The 15796-nt window shown below is 45.0% G+C and overlaps 1 protein-coding gene across 1 annotated transcript in view; it reads right to left on the reverse strand.

The window, feature by feature from the left end:
- The window catches only part of NET1 (neuroepithelial cell transforming 1), a 70470-nt gene that overhangs the window by 21146 nt on the left and 33528 nt on the right, over positions 1-15796 (reverse strand). Inside the window, exons 2-3 of the mRNA XM_044978644.1 lie at positions 10017-10083; positions 6061-6120 (exon numbers count right to left, since the gene is read on the reverse strand). Coding sequence (XP_044834579.1) covers positions 6061-6120; positions 10017-10083 — 127 coding nt within the window. The remainder of the gene's footprint in view (positions 1-6060; positions 6121-10016; positions 10084-15796) is intronic.

Here is a 15796-nt window from a genome sequence, read left to right on the forward strand (position 1 = left end):
GTCGTGCCCTCCTCTATAATAGCCCAGAACTCTTTCCTAGAAGCCTCAGGAACAGAGCCCTCGAACTTGGCCATGGCTTGCCACATGTTAAAATCATAGTGTCCCAGGAGAGCTTGATGGTTGGCCACCCTCAACTGGAGACTAGAGGATGAATAAACCTTACGCCCAAACAAGTCTTGTCTCTTGGAGTCTTTGTTCTTAGATATAGCCCTGGGTTGATCATGTCACTCCCTGTGGTTAACCACTTCTGTCACTAGGGAGTTGGGAGCAGGGTAGGCATACAGGTACTCGTGGTCTTTGGATGGCACAAAGTACTTGCGCTCAGCCCTCTTGGAGAAGGGTGGCAGGGAAGAGGGAGTTTGCCACAGGGCATTAGTGATCTTAGAGACCCCATCATGAAGGGACAGAGCCACCCTGGCCAATGCTGTGGAGCAGAGGACATTGCAGAGAGTCTGAAGGCTACTCTCGCTCCTTCACCTGAAGACCTAGGTTGGCAGAGACCCTCTTCAGTAGTTCCTCGCACGCTTTAGCGTCATCTGGAGGAACCAGGGGAAGGGGGCCCCATTATAGCCTTGTCTGGCGATGATGAGAAAGATGTCGGTGCCGTAGAGTCCTGCACAAACATTGGTGGCCCAGTGACTTGTTCCCCTGCTCCCTCTTGAACCTGTGGGGTCCTCACACTCAAGGCTTTAAGGAGGAGGGTGGGAGAGAGAGGCAGCTGGTCTCTCCAAGGCTCTGGACACCAAGTGGGCGGCCTCGGAGGGCTGGGTGAACCCCCATGGGTTCCATGGGTACCATGGCGCCGGCCACTGTGCTCAAGGCCACTGTGCTGGCTTCGGTGCCGACAATGTAGCCGGTACCACCGGTACCGGAGCTTATCCCGCCCTCAGGGAACCTCGCTCCAAACCAGGGCTGGATCCTGAGTGGTCGCTCAGAGGAGACCAGGACAGCAGATTAGTGGCTCTGACCTGACCGGTGCCGGTCGCTCCGCCCAGAGTCCAATCTGGAGTGAGTTTCTTAGTGTTTATAAATCCCTTAGCTAGAGTTAGAGACTTTGTAGGTCCCAAACGGGACTTTGCCTCGAGATGGGGCATACTCCGATCCCCAGGTTTTAAGACCTATGATCACTGCAAGAGGCCCATACCCATTAGTGATCCACACAGCAGTTGTCTGCATTGCTGGGGCGAAGGACACATTAGTGAGAAGTGCAAAATTTGCAAGTCCTTCAAGCCAAGGACTAAGAAGGAGCGTGGTATTCGTTTAAGAGCGCTCCTTATGGAGTTGGCCCTCGCACCAGCACTGGAGCAATGCTCCTACTCGGCACCAAGTACCATGAACTACCGAGTACCATGAACTACCATGACCCACATCGCCCCACCGGGACCATCCACTGGCCAGCACTGGTCCCCATCTGTGGCTCCGACCAAGAAGCCCAAGAAGGTGGGGCGAGGCCAGTCTCCAACCTCCCGCAAGGGAAAGGATAAGACTGGGTGTGAGCAAGGTCCCATGCCTGGCAATTCTTCACCCATGTCAGGATCTCGAGCCCAAGCTCTGGTGGAGCGGTGTAGTCCAGCCAATCTTAGGGACCGGTAGCGCTCGACAGATCCATGATGGCTTGGAGCCAGCTATCTACCTCTCACAGTTGACGAGCGGTACTGGGATGAGAAGCGGGACCGGTAGTCAGAATGGGCCCGGTGCCAGGAACCACCCGCATGCGGTGATGTCCTCCTTGGGGATTGGCAACGGTCCAAGGAATGGTAACGTTGATCCCTCGATGGGTCCCTGGACCAGTACTGTGGTTTCGGAAATACTGGGTGCTGGGACCAGTACTCCTGCTGGCGGAGAGGGGGGCCGCATGCCTCCAAAGATCTGTGCCCGGTGGCCGGCTAGCTGCACCTCGAGCTTCTCTGCCTGTGCCCAAGGTCCGGGGACCGAATGGGGGCGTGCTGTGTGCCTTTCACGGTCAGATATGTGGCGGCTGTGGGAGGCCGAGCGCTGGTGGGACGTTCCCCGCAACGGGGAACGGAGCCGCTGAGGTGGGGACCAAAGCGTGACTGGGGACCACAGGAGCCGGTGTGTGTGGGACCAGGCGGGACATGATCTCCTGCACCCCTACCCCGATATAACGGAGTCCTCGGAAGCCAAAATCTTACTGTGTTATAGGTGAAACCGCGTTATATCGAACTTACTTTGATCCACCGGAGTGCGCAGCCCCGCCACCCTTGAGCGCTGCTTTACTGCATTATATCCGAATTCATGTTATATCGGGTCGTGTTATATCGGGGTAGAGGTGTACTGTCGTGCGTAACAGGCACACACTTGAATAAATACGAACTCATATTAACATTCAGGCAATCTCATGCTTCTTTGTATTTTTGTAACTTGAACAAAGTCAGTCACCATCATCTGTATAGTTGAATTGTTTACTGACCATGATCTGTGTTTAACATTCCATTGCAGATATTTATATTCTATGTCAAAAATTCAGAGCAGTATACTTGAAAACAGACAAAAGTAGGACATGACACATTACTGGATCACATGAAGTGTTTACATGCAGTCTGAAATACTGAATTTTATTGGTATGATGAGAAGGCTCTATAATTATAATGGAATTGAATAAAAATAAACAATTACAAATATTCCACACAACAGAAGTGAACTAGACCAGATGTTTTTTTTCTGTCCTTCAATTTTTAATTAAAATTAGCATTTGAGACCTCTGTTGGCAGACAGTTACCACAATATTTATATTTGTGACTCTAGATGTATGTGATCCCAGGATATGAAATCATAAATCAGTTTCCATCCTGCTAATATGGATGCAATGTTAGAAGAACTTTACTGTAGAAGCCTGTGACATTTATGAAATATAAAATTTGTCTCAACAGCAAAGTATTACCACAAGTGAGAAATTTGTTTACACAGTTGCTTTAAGCTCCTGTACTGCTCACGTCTCAAATGTTATAGGGAGGTGTGGTACTGATTAGCAGCCAATCTCAGAAATGCCAGTTTTAACATTTATTTCCAAATACAGTTTTTCAACTCATGAATGGGCAAGTTGTGGCATGAATTTACATTACCACACCTGACAAAAGTTGATATGGTTCTCTTTTAAAACGCATCTGCAGTTGGCGGGGGTGGAGAGTGGGGGGGGGCGGGGGGGGGAGAGGAAGAATCAGATTTATGCTCCTTTTGTACATCATTATGACACATGGATTTATAAATTTTAAGGTCAGAAGGGACCACTGTGATCATTTAGTCTGATCTGCTACATAATATAGGCCATAGAATTTCACCCAGTAATTCCTGCATTAAGCCCAATAATTAATTTATGGTTGAACTACAGCATATTTTTTACAAAAACATCCAGTAATGACTTAAAGATTCCAAGTGCTGGAGAATAAGAAGAATATGGCCCGAGAAGGGATTTTGTTTTTCAGCTTGTTTTCTACATTAGAAATTCCGGTCTTGTCCATCCTGTTTTCTTCAAAGACCGTGACTGTCTCCACTAGAGTTTCTTGGCAATAATTTCCCTCTGTTGACAATACTGATGTAACTCTAGAGCTAGTGTGGACAAAGCTCTGCCCTTCCTCATATTGAGTAACATTTACTCACATGAGATGGTCCCATAAAAGTAAGGGTTGGAGAGGAATATAAGGCTCATTTGTATCTCCTTTGCACAATTCCCTTTTCCAAAGCTGCACCTTCACATACCCAAGCACCTAAGGAGAACTCTATTTTCCCAAACATTAGCAACCCATGTTCACTAAAGAACTGTAGGCCCAGCAAGACTTGATTCATGAATGTTAGTCAGCATGGCTTCATCTTGCTTCTGGCAAGATATACCGTCAGTCTTGGTCTACTCCCTATCAGATACAGAAAGGTCATAATCTGGTTGCTAATAAACATCAGAGTACATGCTTTCAGAACCCACAGCCTAGGTGCTCTCTAAATGAATCATTCCACCCTTTACAGAACAGTACAGAGACAATGCAGTGTGCTGTACAAGCTGAGGATTTACTTCAGAAAAAGTAATTGGAACGGTTAAAATGCATGACAAAACACAGTATCTATGGTTGCTACGCCCACTAAAGAGTCTAGGGAAGGGTTGAGGTCACGAAAGGGTTTCTGGTGTGCCCCAAAAGTGGGAGAAGTACAACATTCGTAAACAGCTTAAACTTGGTGCGGGCTGAGGGATGTGCTGGCCACCGCTTCCTGCAGCTCCCATTGGCCGAGAATGGCGAACTGCGGTCACTGGGAGCTGTGATCGGCTGAACCTGCAGACGCGGCAGGTAAACAAACTGGCCCAGCCCGCCAGGAGCTTTCCCTGAACAAGCCGCGTCCCTAGATTGGGAACCACTGCCCTAAAGCTTTGACTCTGATGGCTTTAAGGATTTTCTAAAGCTTGCCAATTGTGTTAAAAGGCATGTACATACATTAAATACACACAGCTTATGGACAAGCTGTACAGTGACTAGTATCAGAGCTATAAATAAAGTTTTAAAAAGGTGTCTGAGTGTATTTTGTAGGTGCGACTCCAGAACTATCAAGTAAGAGTGTCACGGATAGCTTAACCATTTAAAAATAACAAGGTAAAAAGGTCAAGTTAAACAAAAGACACAGTACGAGCTTTTAACTCTTTGTGCTCTGGGACTTTTCCCTTCCTGATGAAGTCTCTATTAAAACTATTATAAGGCAAATAAATTACCTATAATTTTCAATTCCCCCCCTCACCTGCCCCAGTGATCCACCGCTGTGGATGTGTGTCATAATTTGTGGGTATTTCTGTCCAATCCAGCAGAATGGAGGCTTTTTTTTAAAGTTCCTTCCGCTGGCACGTTTACTGAACATACCACTCCTAGAAAATCTGAGGAGTCACAGGCCTGGCTTACACTTAAAATGTAGGTTGATATAGTTTTGTCACTCAGAAGTGTGAAAAACACTCCTGAGTGATGTAGCTATGCCACCCTAATGCCTGGTGTAGACACAGCTAGGTTGATGGAAGAATGCTCCTTTTGACCTAGCTACCAATGCTTGGAGAGGTGGATTACCTACAGTGACAGACCATTGCTGTATCTACCATCTACCCTATGGGGTTAGTGCAGAATAGCTATGGTGCTGTAGACCCCATAGCATAGACAAGCCCACAAAATGACACCAATTTGGTACTGAACCCCCCCCCCAATTCAACCAATGTGTAGATATCATTATTGTGATACAACAGCCCTATCTGATATTCTTTCTTGCCCTGACTTGAAGGAACATGTACTGAAATACCAGAAAAATATAGGGAGAGGCTTGTCCAGAGCAGTGGATCCACTGTAGAAGAGGCCTTTTTCTGCATAGAAGTGATCATTCATGGAAAGCAGCAAGCTGTGACTGACACACAACCACAGCATAGGGAAGTTAACAAAATAGTGCACAATCACAAAAATAATCATGGCAACAAAGGATATAGAGGGGTGAGTGTTGGTTCGACAAATAACCCCCCACCAAAAAACTAGAAATCAAGATTAAAAAGCCATATAGACTGACTAGCTATGAACTCAAAAATTACTACTTCCCAGAAAGAATATTTCATCCCTCTTTCTCCTGCTACTCTGAGAATTCGCTTACAGTCAGATAGTCAGAACACCTAAATTACAACAAGCAATCTTCCCTTTCCAAAGAATTGGCTTGGATTGTTTCCTTGAAAGCAGATTTCTGACTCTAAACACCCAGAACATTTACTTGTGTCACATTTTAACCTTAAACACATTGTTATAAAAGATTAAGTTTTCTATAAGAAAGAGTTACACACATCAAAGTCCAGTTTGCTTGAAGTGCACTAGTGTGTGCCTAAGTGAAATATGAATGAAAGCAGAATTTGAAGTGTCATTTTTACCACTGTTATTTTACATCTTGAGTGCCCATCACTTGAACGTGTTCATACGCTTCCTTGGGTTTCTTTCACAAGACATTAAACACTGGGGAGTTTCTGGGGCCTAGCTAAACTACAATAGCAGGACAATTGAACCTGATAGAACAATACGTTGAACAACACAATGCTTGACTTACCTTAAAATCAAGGCTGCAGAGACTGACAACATCATCATCTTTCTCTCGCCGCTTCCTTTTCTGTAATAAAAGAAACCAATCTTATCTAACCATTTGATTATACTGTAGAAAGCATGCCTCCCCATATATAGATCTATATGCTAATACACAAGGCCTGATTTTGAAACCAACCTAAAGATGCCCTCCTTAATGCACCTGCAGAACTGTGGATGAAAATAATTGCACGAGTAATTTTGCAATGGCAAAGATCATTTAGTCTTGTCACTTTACTGCATCCACAAATCATACACTTATGTTTACTTGTTCCTTTATGCTCCCCATAATTATGACTGTGAAGAAAGAACCAAAAGACAACAAGGAAAAACTAAAGCAATGGAGATTGAAGTGCATTCACGTGGCAGTTAGCACTCTGTATTTACTTAATGAAATGAGATACTTTTTATGGTTTCCAAGCTCAGCAGTTAATAACAAAGCTGGGATTTTGAAAGGGGTCTAAAGGAGTTAGGTGCCAGCTCCCACTGAAAGTCAATGGGAGTTGGGATTCTAGAACCCTGAAGGGGACTTAGACGATACCATTATTCCCCAAGACGTACCCCCAACCGCATGGATGGGCTCCTCAGAGGAGCCTAAGGCGGCCTTGAAAATCCCAGCAATGTGGGTGAGAGTACAACTTGGGGTATAAGGGTATCTTCTAGTTCCCCTTCTGGATTCCAAGAACCCCACACTTTATTTTACAATGTTTTCATTGATACCACTGGGCAACTCTTTCCCACCCCAATAAGTCTTCTTACCAGTACATATTAGACAAATTTATGTTTAAATATTAATTACAAAAGTACAGAAATCCATTAGCTCCCATTAGTGTTTTCCTTCCTCAGCAGTTTAAACCAGAGCACCAAACAGAAGTTAGAGTTTCCACAGTTTTCAGTCATTTTATTCTGTCTGAATATTTTAGTTCTCAAAGACAATACACAAACTTTTCAGCAGGGTGACTGAGGTCCACTTGCTGATTGAGGAAAAGCTTCTTATAAAATATATATGTACAGCATTTCATTTGTGAGGCTTATACGGAACTCAATGCCATTATTTCAGAAGAGATTTTTGGCTGGCTTGATAATGTGTGCAGGTTCGTATTTGTTTTTTAGGTTAAGTTCAATAAAAAATTCAAAATAGATTTTTGACTAGAACTTGCAACAATACAAGACTTTAAGACACCACATCGTTTTGCTTTCAAGATTCCCCCCTCCCTTTATGCAAGTCAAGTATATTAATGACTTCAACACACAGCTCTGGACCCAACCCCGGGCTCTGAAGTAAAGCCAAGGTTTTGTTTTTAAACTGGCTAGACTTGGGTAATAAGTACTGCATTGCCCAGTTCCCCATTCCCCCTGCCCAACATAGTTTCAAAACAGAGCCAGCTGTATCATTCTGACATGGCACCAGGACAGAAACAGATTCCAAAAAACCCACCTGTTCAAACTGCTCAAACCAGAAGGCTTAACCAGCATAGCAGAAGGAAAACCATGATAAATACTGTTTTATGACATTATGTGTCTGGCTAGCAATAGTCACAATCAAAGACATGCTATGTAAACCCTCTTGAGAAACTCAGGTCATGTGGAAAATATATTTCTATGAAAGGTATTAGACTGTAAAAAAAGTCAGGAAGTATTATTCAGGCTACCACAGAGGTAATGAAAAAAGCATGAACATTTTTTAAATGAAACTCTTTGAGGGAAAAGTCTTTCCAAAACAAGTAAGCAAAACAGCATAAAGACAAACACAAAAGAATGCCATTAGTATTAGCATTAAATAACCCTTAGAGGTGGAATGTAAAGATCCAGTAATATGTCATAGAAAAGCAAACAAAACTCTGCAAACAATTCTAGTCATCCCATTTCCCCCCACTCATTCTGTATTACCAGGAACACTTGCATGAAAATAGCTGGCAAATACCTAAAAAACAAAGATCCTTTCTGCTGCTTATTGTCAACCTGGGAGTCCTACAAGAGGAATAGAACTTCAGGTGAGGAATGTGCATCAGGACCGAAACTTACTCCCCAAAGATCAAAGACCTTGTTTTCAGACAAATGTCTCTTGTAACAAAAACAATACGTTGTTAGCAGTGTTGTCCTAGCCCTGTTGGTCCCATGATATGACAGAGACAAGGTGGGTGAGGTAACATCTTTTATCTTTTACCTCACCCACCTTGCCTCTCTACAAATATGGTCAGTATTGGTTTCAAACACGAGAACATGCGAAGGTTTCCAATGAGCAGGTCTCACATCAATGTCAAGGTTCAACCCAACTTTCAATGGGACTTACCCACAGACCCCTGGGCACTGATTGTGTACAGGCACTGGAAGGTTTGAAAGAGGAGGGCTAATGCAGGCATGCAAGTAGGGGAGGAGTTTGAGTTAGGAGGCTCTGTTGCCCACTGGAACCAGAGAACTAGGCCAGGTCTACACTATAAACTTCATCAGCATAACTGTCACTCAGGGATGCGATGAGGTGTCATGTGGTGACCAATATAGGAATGCCAGTAAAATACCCTTGTGTAGATGCAATTATACCAGCATAGCTTATTTCCCTTGGGGAAGGAGGGGCCTTGGCTGGAATAAGCTCTAGTGACAAAATTAGTTTTGCGGGTAGAGCTGCATCCGCACTAGATGTACTTTGCGGATACAGTATGCTGGTATAACTATACTGGCAAAGCCTTCCAACTGTAGATGTGGCCCTAGACTCTGCAGCAAGGGTGGGGACTCGTGGGCAACAGGACTCGGATTCATCCTCCATTATCCACGCCCTCTTTTAGCTGTTTTTGTCACCTATCCAAGATCATTTAAGTAAAATTGGGACATCCTCTATATACATGAACCCTCCATACAGTTGATAATTCTGTGGAGAAAAGTCCCAGTCTGAAATATTTCCTCAGGTCCATCCAGAACGTAGAAAGAGAAGCTGCCTCTAGAGCAGAGCTGAAGTTCTAGGGTGCTCTTCAGGATGAAGGAGAAACTATGGGCACTGAGATTAAGAGCAGGTAATTGAGATTGATAGTGGGAACTGATGGCAGAGTGCAGATAAACAGTTAACTCATTCAACACCAGTCTCCTTGATTTTTGCAGTATGCAATCTAGTAACACTAACTCTAATTCAGAGTTTGTATACTAATATTTTATTCTCTAACAGCCAAAATGAAAAACAGAGAAATACATACATAGAAAATAGAGATAAATAAGTTCATTGCTTCAGATGCTTTCAATTTGTGACCCTGGAGCAGGATCATTTGAGAGGATATAATTTTTAGGGCTAATCATTGCGATTCAAAAATGAATATTACGTTAATCTGTAACCATCAGATAAAACTTTAGAAAGCTTTTTTTTTTTTAAAGTCAGCATTTTATTTCCCCTACTTCACTACATTATTATTCACACAACCTCATAAACATACATGACACTTCAATGCCCGTGCCCTGAAGAGTGACCAACGTAAAAGCAAGCCAAAGATGGCAATAGGGAGAATATAGGACAAGCATTACCCCAGTAAGGCTTATGGATGCTTCAGTTATTATACCCATAAATAAGCTACAGCTTTTCAGTATTACAAAATGTTACTTCTGTAGTCCTATTCTAAATTCTGTTTCGAGTACCAGCTCAGTCACATTTACCCTGCTAAGTGAGCAAAAGCTGTAGCCTAAATAAAAACAAAGGCAGGTACCATCTTGACACTCAGAGAGCCACAAGCATACAATCAAGTTAAGGACAACAAGGCAGATCAGCTCTATTATGTACGATTCACTAGCTACTCAAGAGTCTCAGAATGTCTCAGTGAGGAAGTGTTCGTATTTGCCTAACCAGAAAGAGAACAATATGTTTCTTTCTTCCTTGTCCAGGAAGAAGGAACCTTATTTATTTACTAGCTTTTGACATACAAATACAGTGCATGCTTTACTCACCAGAGTGAAGTCCCACTGGGGCCCAGGAGTTAGAAATGTGAAAGAGCTGCCTCGTCGCAGAGGATATCTGTGAGTTGAGAATGTATAAAGGTAAATAAAGTAGCTACAATTCATTCCCCCTTTCCCTTTTTAGTTGTTTTAAAATCCTGTGGTGTAAGAACATCCCACGCTAACCCTGTCAAATCTGAGCAAGTGTCCCAAATCAGCTCTAAATACTTGTAACCTCTGTGACAAAACGCATTTCCTGTGGATTTTTTCAGCTCAAGGTAATCAACTTACAATAGCCAAAGTCCAACATGAAGTACATCATTCCAAATGGATGGAACCTGGCCTGGAACAGAACAATCCCAAGGGGGTAAACCAGGGGTAGGCAACCTATGGCACGGGTGCCGAAGGCGGCACGCGAGCTGATTTTCAGTGGCACTCACACTGCCTGGGTCCTGGCCACCAGTCCAGGGGGCTCTGCATTTTAATTTAATTTTAAATGAAGCTTCTTAAACATTCTGAAACCTTATTTACTTTACATACAACAATAGTTTAGTTATATATTATAGACTTATAGAAAGAGACCTTCTAAAAACGTTAAAATGTATTACTGGCACGCAAAACCTTACATTTAAGTAAATAAACGAAGACTCGGCACACCACATCTGAAAGGTTGCTGACCCCTGGGGTAGACCATGCTAAAAAAAAATAACCAATACCAGGAGGATACCATCTGAGATTCAGTCTTCTGTTTCTGAATTCTCCCTCAGGGTATGTCTACACTACCCCCTGGATCAGCGGTAGCGATTGATTTATTGGGGATCGATATATCACGTCTCATCTAGACGCGATATATCGATCCCCGAATGCGCTCCTGTTGACTCCGGAACTCCACTAGGGCGAGTGGCGGTAGCGGAGTTGACACGGGGAGCCGTGGCCGTCGATCCCGCGCCATGAGGAGGGGAGGTAAGTCGAAATAAGATATGTCGACTTCAGCTACGCTATTCCTGTAGCTGAAGTTGCGTATTTTACATTGACCCTGCCCTCTAGTGTAGACCAGGCCTCAGAGGCATAACTGTAACCTGAAGAGAGGCTACGATTTGAGAGGATGCCCAAACAACTTTGATTGTTGCCTGACAGATCAGAAGGTTGCTACTTCTTAACTTAATCATAGAAGACCCTGCCAGGACTTTGAGAATCCGACTCAGGTGCCAAATCCCCTAAAAACTCCCGTATGAAGAAAACCATGAGCCTCAAGCTACACCTACATTACAGCACTTACTGTGGATCAGTTGCACCCAGCAGCAATTGTGATGGAGATGATCTAAGAGAAGCAGTAACTATGTCTCTCCAGCTGACATAGCTCTGTCTACAACGGTGCTTAGGTTGGTATAACTTACATCGCTCAGGAGTGTGGATTATTCACACCCCGAGCGACATCAATTATACTGAAGTAACCTGTACCATATACAAGGTCTCAGACTTCTCTTCTGATGAGCTTTTGGATTAAAGGATTACAGGCCACAGAGCCAGTGGGTGAATACTCCATTCCTTATGAGCAATTGTCCACACAGACGTTTTGTCTGGGGCAAGAGGAGCACCTCTTGAACCTCAAACCTCACCCTCATTTGCCATCTATTTATTATTAATTAGATTACCATAGTGCCCACGGGCCTTCAAGGACCAGGTCCCCATTGTGATAGATGCTGTATAAAAACAGAACAAATATGGTTCTTGCCCCAAGGAGGTTACTCTCAAAGTAAAAGATGAGAAACAACAGATGGCTATAGACAGGGGAGCACAATGAAACAATATGAGTCAGCATGACTAAACAGGTCAAAATCTGAACCAATCAGCTATACTAAGTGATAACTTTCCTAACTATACAAGTTTAGGAAACTAAACATCCCACACCAATCCTGACATAGAGAAGTAAAAACATCTGGCCTCATTTTCCAATCTCAATGGAGATGAAATCAATGGAAGCTGCAGGTCCTCTGCATCTTGCAAATGAGGCTATCAGCTTTTGCATAAACTTGAACTGAGGCTTGCTCTTACAATAAGTCATCCTTATTAACAAAGCAAATCTGTCGAAAAGCAATATTTTCAGAATAATGTTAAATAAAAATATCCGGTGACCGATATGGCCACACCACCACTGTATCCATCTAAGTCAGGGGTCTCAAACACGCAGTGGAGTTATTTGCTGCGGCCCACCAAGCTCCCCTCACCCGCCGCCCCTCTTAGCCCCCCAATGCGCCGAGTCCCTGCTCCTCTGCCTACCTCCAGGCACTTTCTGCCGCCAAACAGCTGAGGAGGGAGGGGGAATGAGCAGGGAGCCCTGCTCTTAGGGGAGGAGTCAGAGAAGAGGAGGGGCAGGGGCGGGGATTTGGGGAAGGGAGGGGGCAGAGTTGGAGTGGGGACTTTGGGGAAGGGTTTGGAATGGGGCGGGCAAGGGGTGGGAAGAGACGGGGCCTCATGGAAGGGGTGGAGTGGGGGCGGGGGCAGGGGCAGCGGGCTTTTGTACCTTTATATGAAAAGGTGTCAGTAAAGCGGCCCTCGGGCCAATGTACTAGTCCTCATGTGGCCCCCGTGGTGATCTGAATTTGAGATCCCTGATCTAAGTCTTTCTACAGTACTAGCACTGTGCTGACCCAACAAATTGTGTTCCAAATTTCACTGTCTGGTGGATTCGACTAACATTTCCAGCAACATTTAGTTTATTCTGGACATCGTATTAAGAGGCACTTTTGCCCAAAGTTTAGTTTCTGCATCTCAAACTACCAGTCCAAAACAATGGGTCGCTCCCTCTTTCTGACATAGCCAGTTGAATCAGCTAATACGGAAGATTTTACTGTGCTGTGTTTTCTTTGTGAGCTTGTGACTATAGCTAGTTTGAAAATGTTGGACAAAACATAGTTTCATCAGAAAATTCCAGTTCACTGGAGTGAAATGTTTAACCCAATCTATTACATATTCCGATTTCCCTTAGCACCTACAGTGCCATGGCCTATGCGTAAAGGAGAGCTATCACTCCTGAGAGACTGACAAATTTCCAGTAGCGGGGTTGGGGAAGACAAGAGAGGATATTTTTGAGGAAATAGTGACAGCATCCCAACAGAGGGCCACAAAGACAGACATGTGGAGCGATGGTTTCCTGCAGCATTCACAGGACTGAAATGGAGCACATGGCCCTGGAAAAAGACATGATGCAGAGGCAAACAGCTGTGATGGAGCATCTTTGTTACAAAGGTCAAGCACTGCACCCCAGCCTTGTGTTGTCCTGCAAATTATGGAAGACACCTCACATTGGAACCACCATTTCAACCATCCTAATTACTGGTCTTTCCCACAACAATCAACCATTCTGGAGATGAAGAACACCTTGAAACGCATCACCTACAGAATTTGTGAGCACACCGTCTCTTGGCCATGTCACAGTTCCATTGGTCTTGAATTTAAAAAACTAAACAAAAAACAAAAACAAGCAAAAATCTTAAAGTAGTGTAATTTTTTCCCGTTTGTGTAACCCTGAAGGAGATTACCTAGATTCCTGGGGCTCTGTCTGCTGGCAGCGCAACGAGAGGCACAAAGTCCCTGGTAGGAAGGGGGGAGCCAAAGCAGACTCAGAATCTGCCCAGCAACCAATAGGGAGTGAGGGGCCCTTCCCAGGGAGTTCAGGAAAGGGGAGAAGCCATTTTTGAGTCCGTCTGGAGCCAGCCAGGGCCAGGGCAGGACTGGCTGTGTGGGGAGCTGGTGAGTCCCAGGCCTGCATGCAGGGTTCCCCTGAGAACTGGCCTCTAGGGACCTAAAAGCAAGATCCCTCAGCTGGGCTTTTCCTTCTCCACTGAGGACTCCCAGTTTGTAGAGTTTTGCTGGGAAACTTCCCCAGCCAGGCTGAGCTAGCTCTCCAGCTCCCTAGGTGAGACCAGTCGCCACACGGTCAGCTCTGCTCTGGCTGCGAGTCCAGGGCTGCTGCCTGCTGTGAGTGTGTCTGGACGCTGGGCTAGGAGACGCCAGTTTGGATTTTAGTACAGTTGTGTAATCTGCACCTTGAGCCCTGCACCCCTTTGTGGTGAGGGGAAATCCTGGAACCGAAGCAGCCTGACTCCTGCCTGAAGAGGATCCCTGCCAGCAGAGATCAGCCCCTCTGCAGTGACCGAGGAGTCCGGAGTCAGCTCTGAACCAGAGGATCATTCATGGAGTTTGTGAGTGCACCATCTTTTAGTTAGTCAGTCAGGGAAATTGTTTTGGGGACCCCCTGAACTGTGTCCTCAAGCCAGGGATTTTATAACCTGGTGTGTATTAAACCTGTGGAGGGACTTACCACCTCCACTCACTTGTGAGTCCTTTGGGCTGTAGGCCTGTCCATCAAAACCTGTAAGCAGATTGGCATTAAAGAAGGCAACCAGATGGAGAGAGGGGCGCTACATTTGTTAACACTATATATTTTGATACAACTCTGCTGAAGAGTTTCACGGAGGTACAGCTTAACCCTACCCCCATATCATCAACTCCAAATAAAATCAATGCACATTTCAGTCATTGCCTTGATTATACCACCTTCATTAGCCACAACTGCACCCTGGCCTCAAAGTAGGAGGAAAAAAATGCATTACTGACCCTGTTTCCCTGACCTTTTGGGGAATTTCTCAGAGGCACCCTCTCTGGCTGTCGGAGTTTAAGGCCAGAAGGGACTGACCTCCTAGCTATCTATCTATCTACCTCTACCCTGATATAACACAAATTCGGCTATAACGGGGTAAAGCAGTGCTCTGGGGGGGGGGTGCGCACTCTGGTGGATCAAAGCAAGTTCGATTTAACGCGGTTTCACCTATAACGCAGTAAGATTTTTTGCCTCCCAAGGACAGCGCTATATCGAGGTAGAAGTGTATATCTAATCTAATCTATATATCTATATATCTGGATGGAGGTGGCCTGTGATGTATATCTATGTATCTATATCACAGGCCACCTCCATCCAGCACCCATCCATAATGTTCAGAAAGCCTCACCACCTCCTGCTCCCACTGATCCATTAATGTCCACAGAGTCTGCGGGGGTGGGGTGTGCAAAAATTCCATTGGTCATTCCAGAAAACAGGCCTGAGTTATTAAAGACCCTGGCACCATGGACCTTTCCAGACCACCCCATGTTAATAACAGTGAACTTTCTATGGTGATCAACCAGGCCTTGCAGTCCCTGGCAAAAATACCCCTCCCTGTTGATGAAGTCTTTGGGTTGGTGTAGGGGGCAAAGAATAGGCATGTGTCCCATCAATAGCCCCAAACAGTGTGGGAAGCGCATCTGTGCAAAGTCATCAATAACCTCCTGTGCATTGTTAAGCTTTATGACATGGCACAGCACCACCCTTCTCAGAGCCTTACAAAAGTCCATGACAATAGCCCCAGTGGTTGATCTACCAACAGCCAACTGGTTAGCTACTGACCGATAGCAATGGGATGTGGCAAGCTTCCAGACAGCGATAACCACATGCTTCTCCATGCTGAGGAGACCTCTCGTCCTATTGCTGCAGCTCAAAGGTGAACTCGGCAGATTTCTAGGAAAGTGGCTTTTGTCATTCTGTAGCTCTGCCATCACTGCTGGTCATCCCAGTTCTGCAGCATTATCTTGTCCCACCTGCCAGTGCTAGTCAACTGAGCCCAAAGGGCAATCCACTGAGTAAAGCTGCTCCAGATAACGCCCTGCAGAAGTAACTGCTTGATTTCATCTATCTGCTTCTCCTCCTCCTGCAGCTGTACAGCTGCGGCGTAAGGCATCCAAAGCCATATGGA

Source organism: Mauremys mutica, chromosome 1 (genome assembly GCF_020497125.1).
Source record: "Mauremys mutica isolate MM-2020 ecotype Southern chromosome 1, ASM2049712v1, whole genome shotgun sequence".
NCBI lineage: Eukaryota > Metazoa > Chordata > Testudines > Geoemydidae > Mauremys > Mauremys mutica.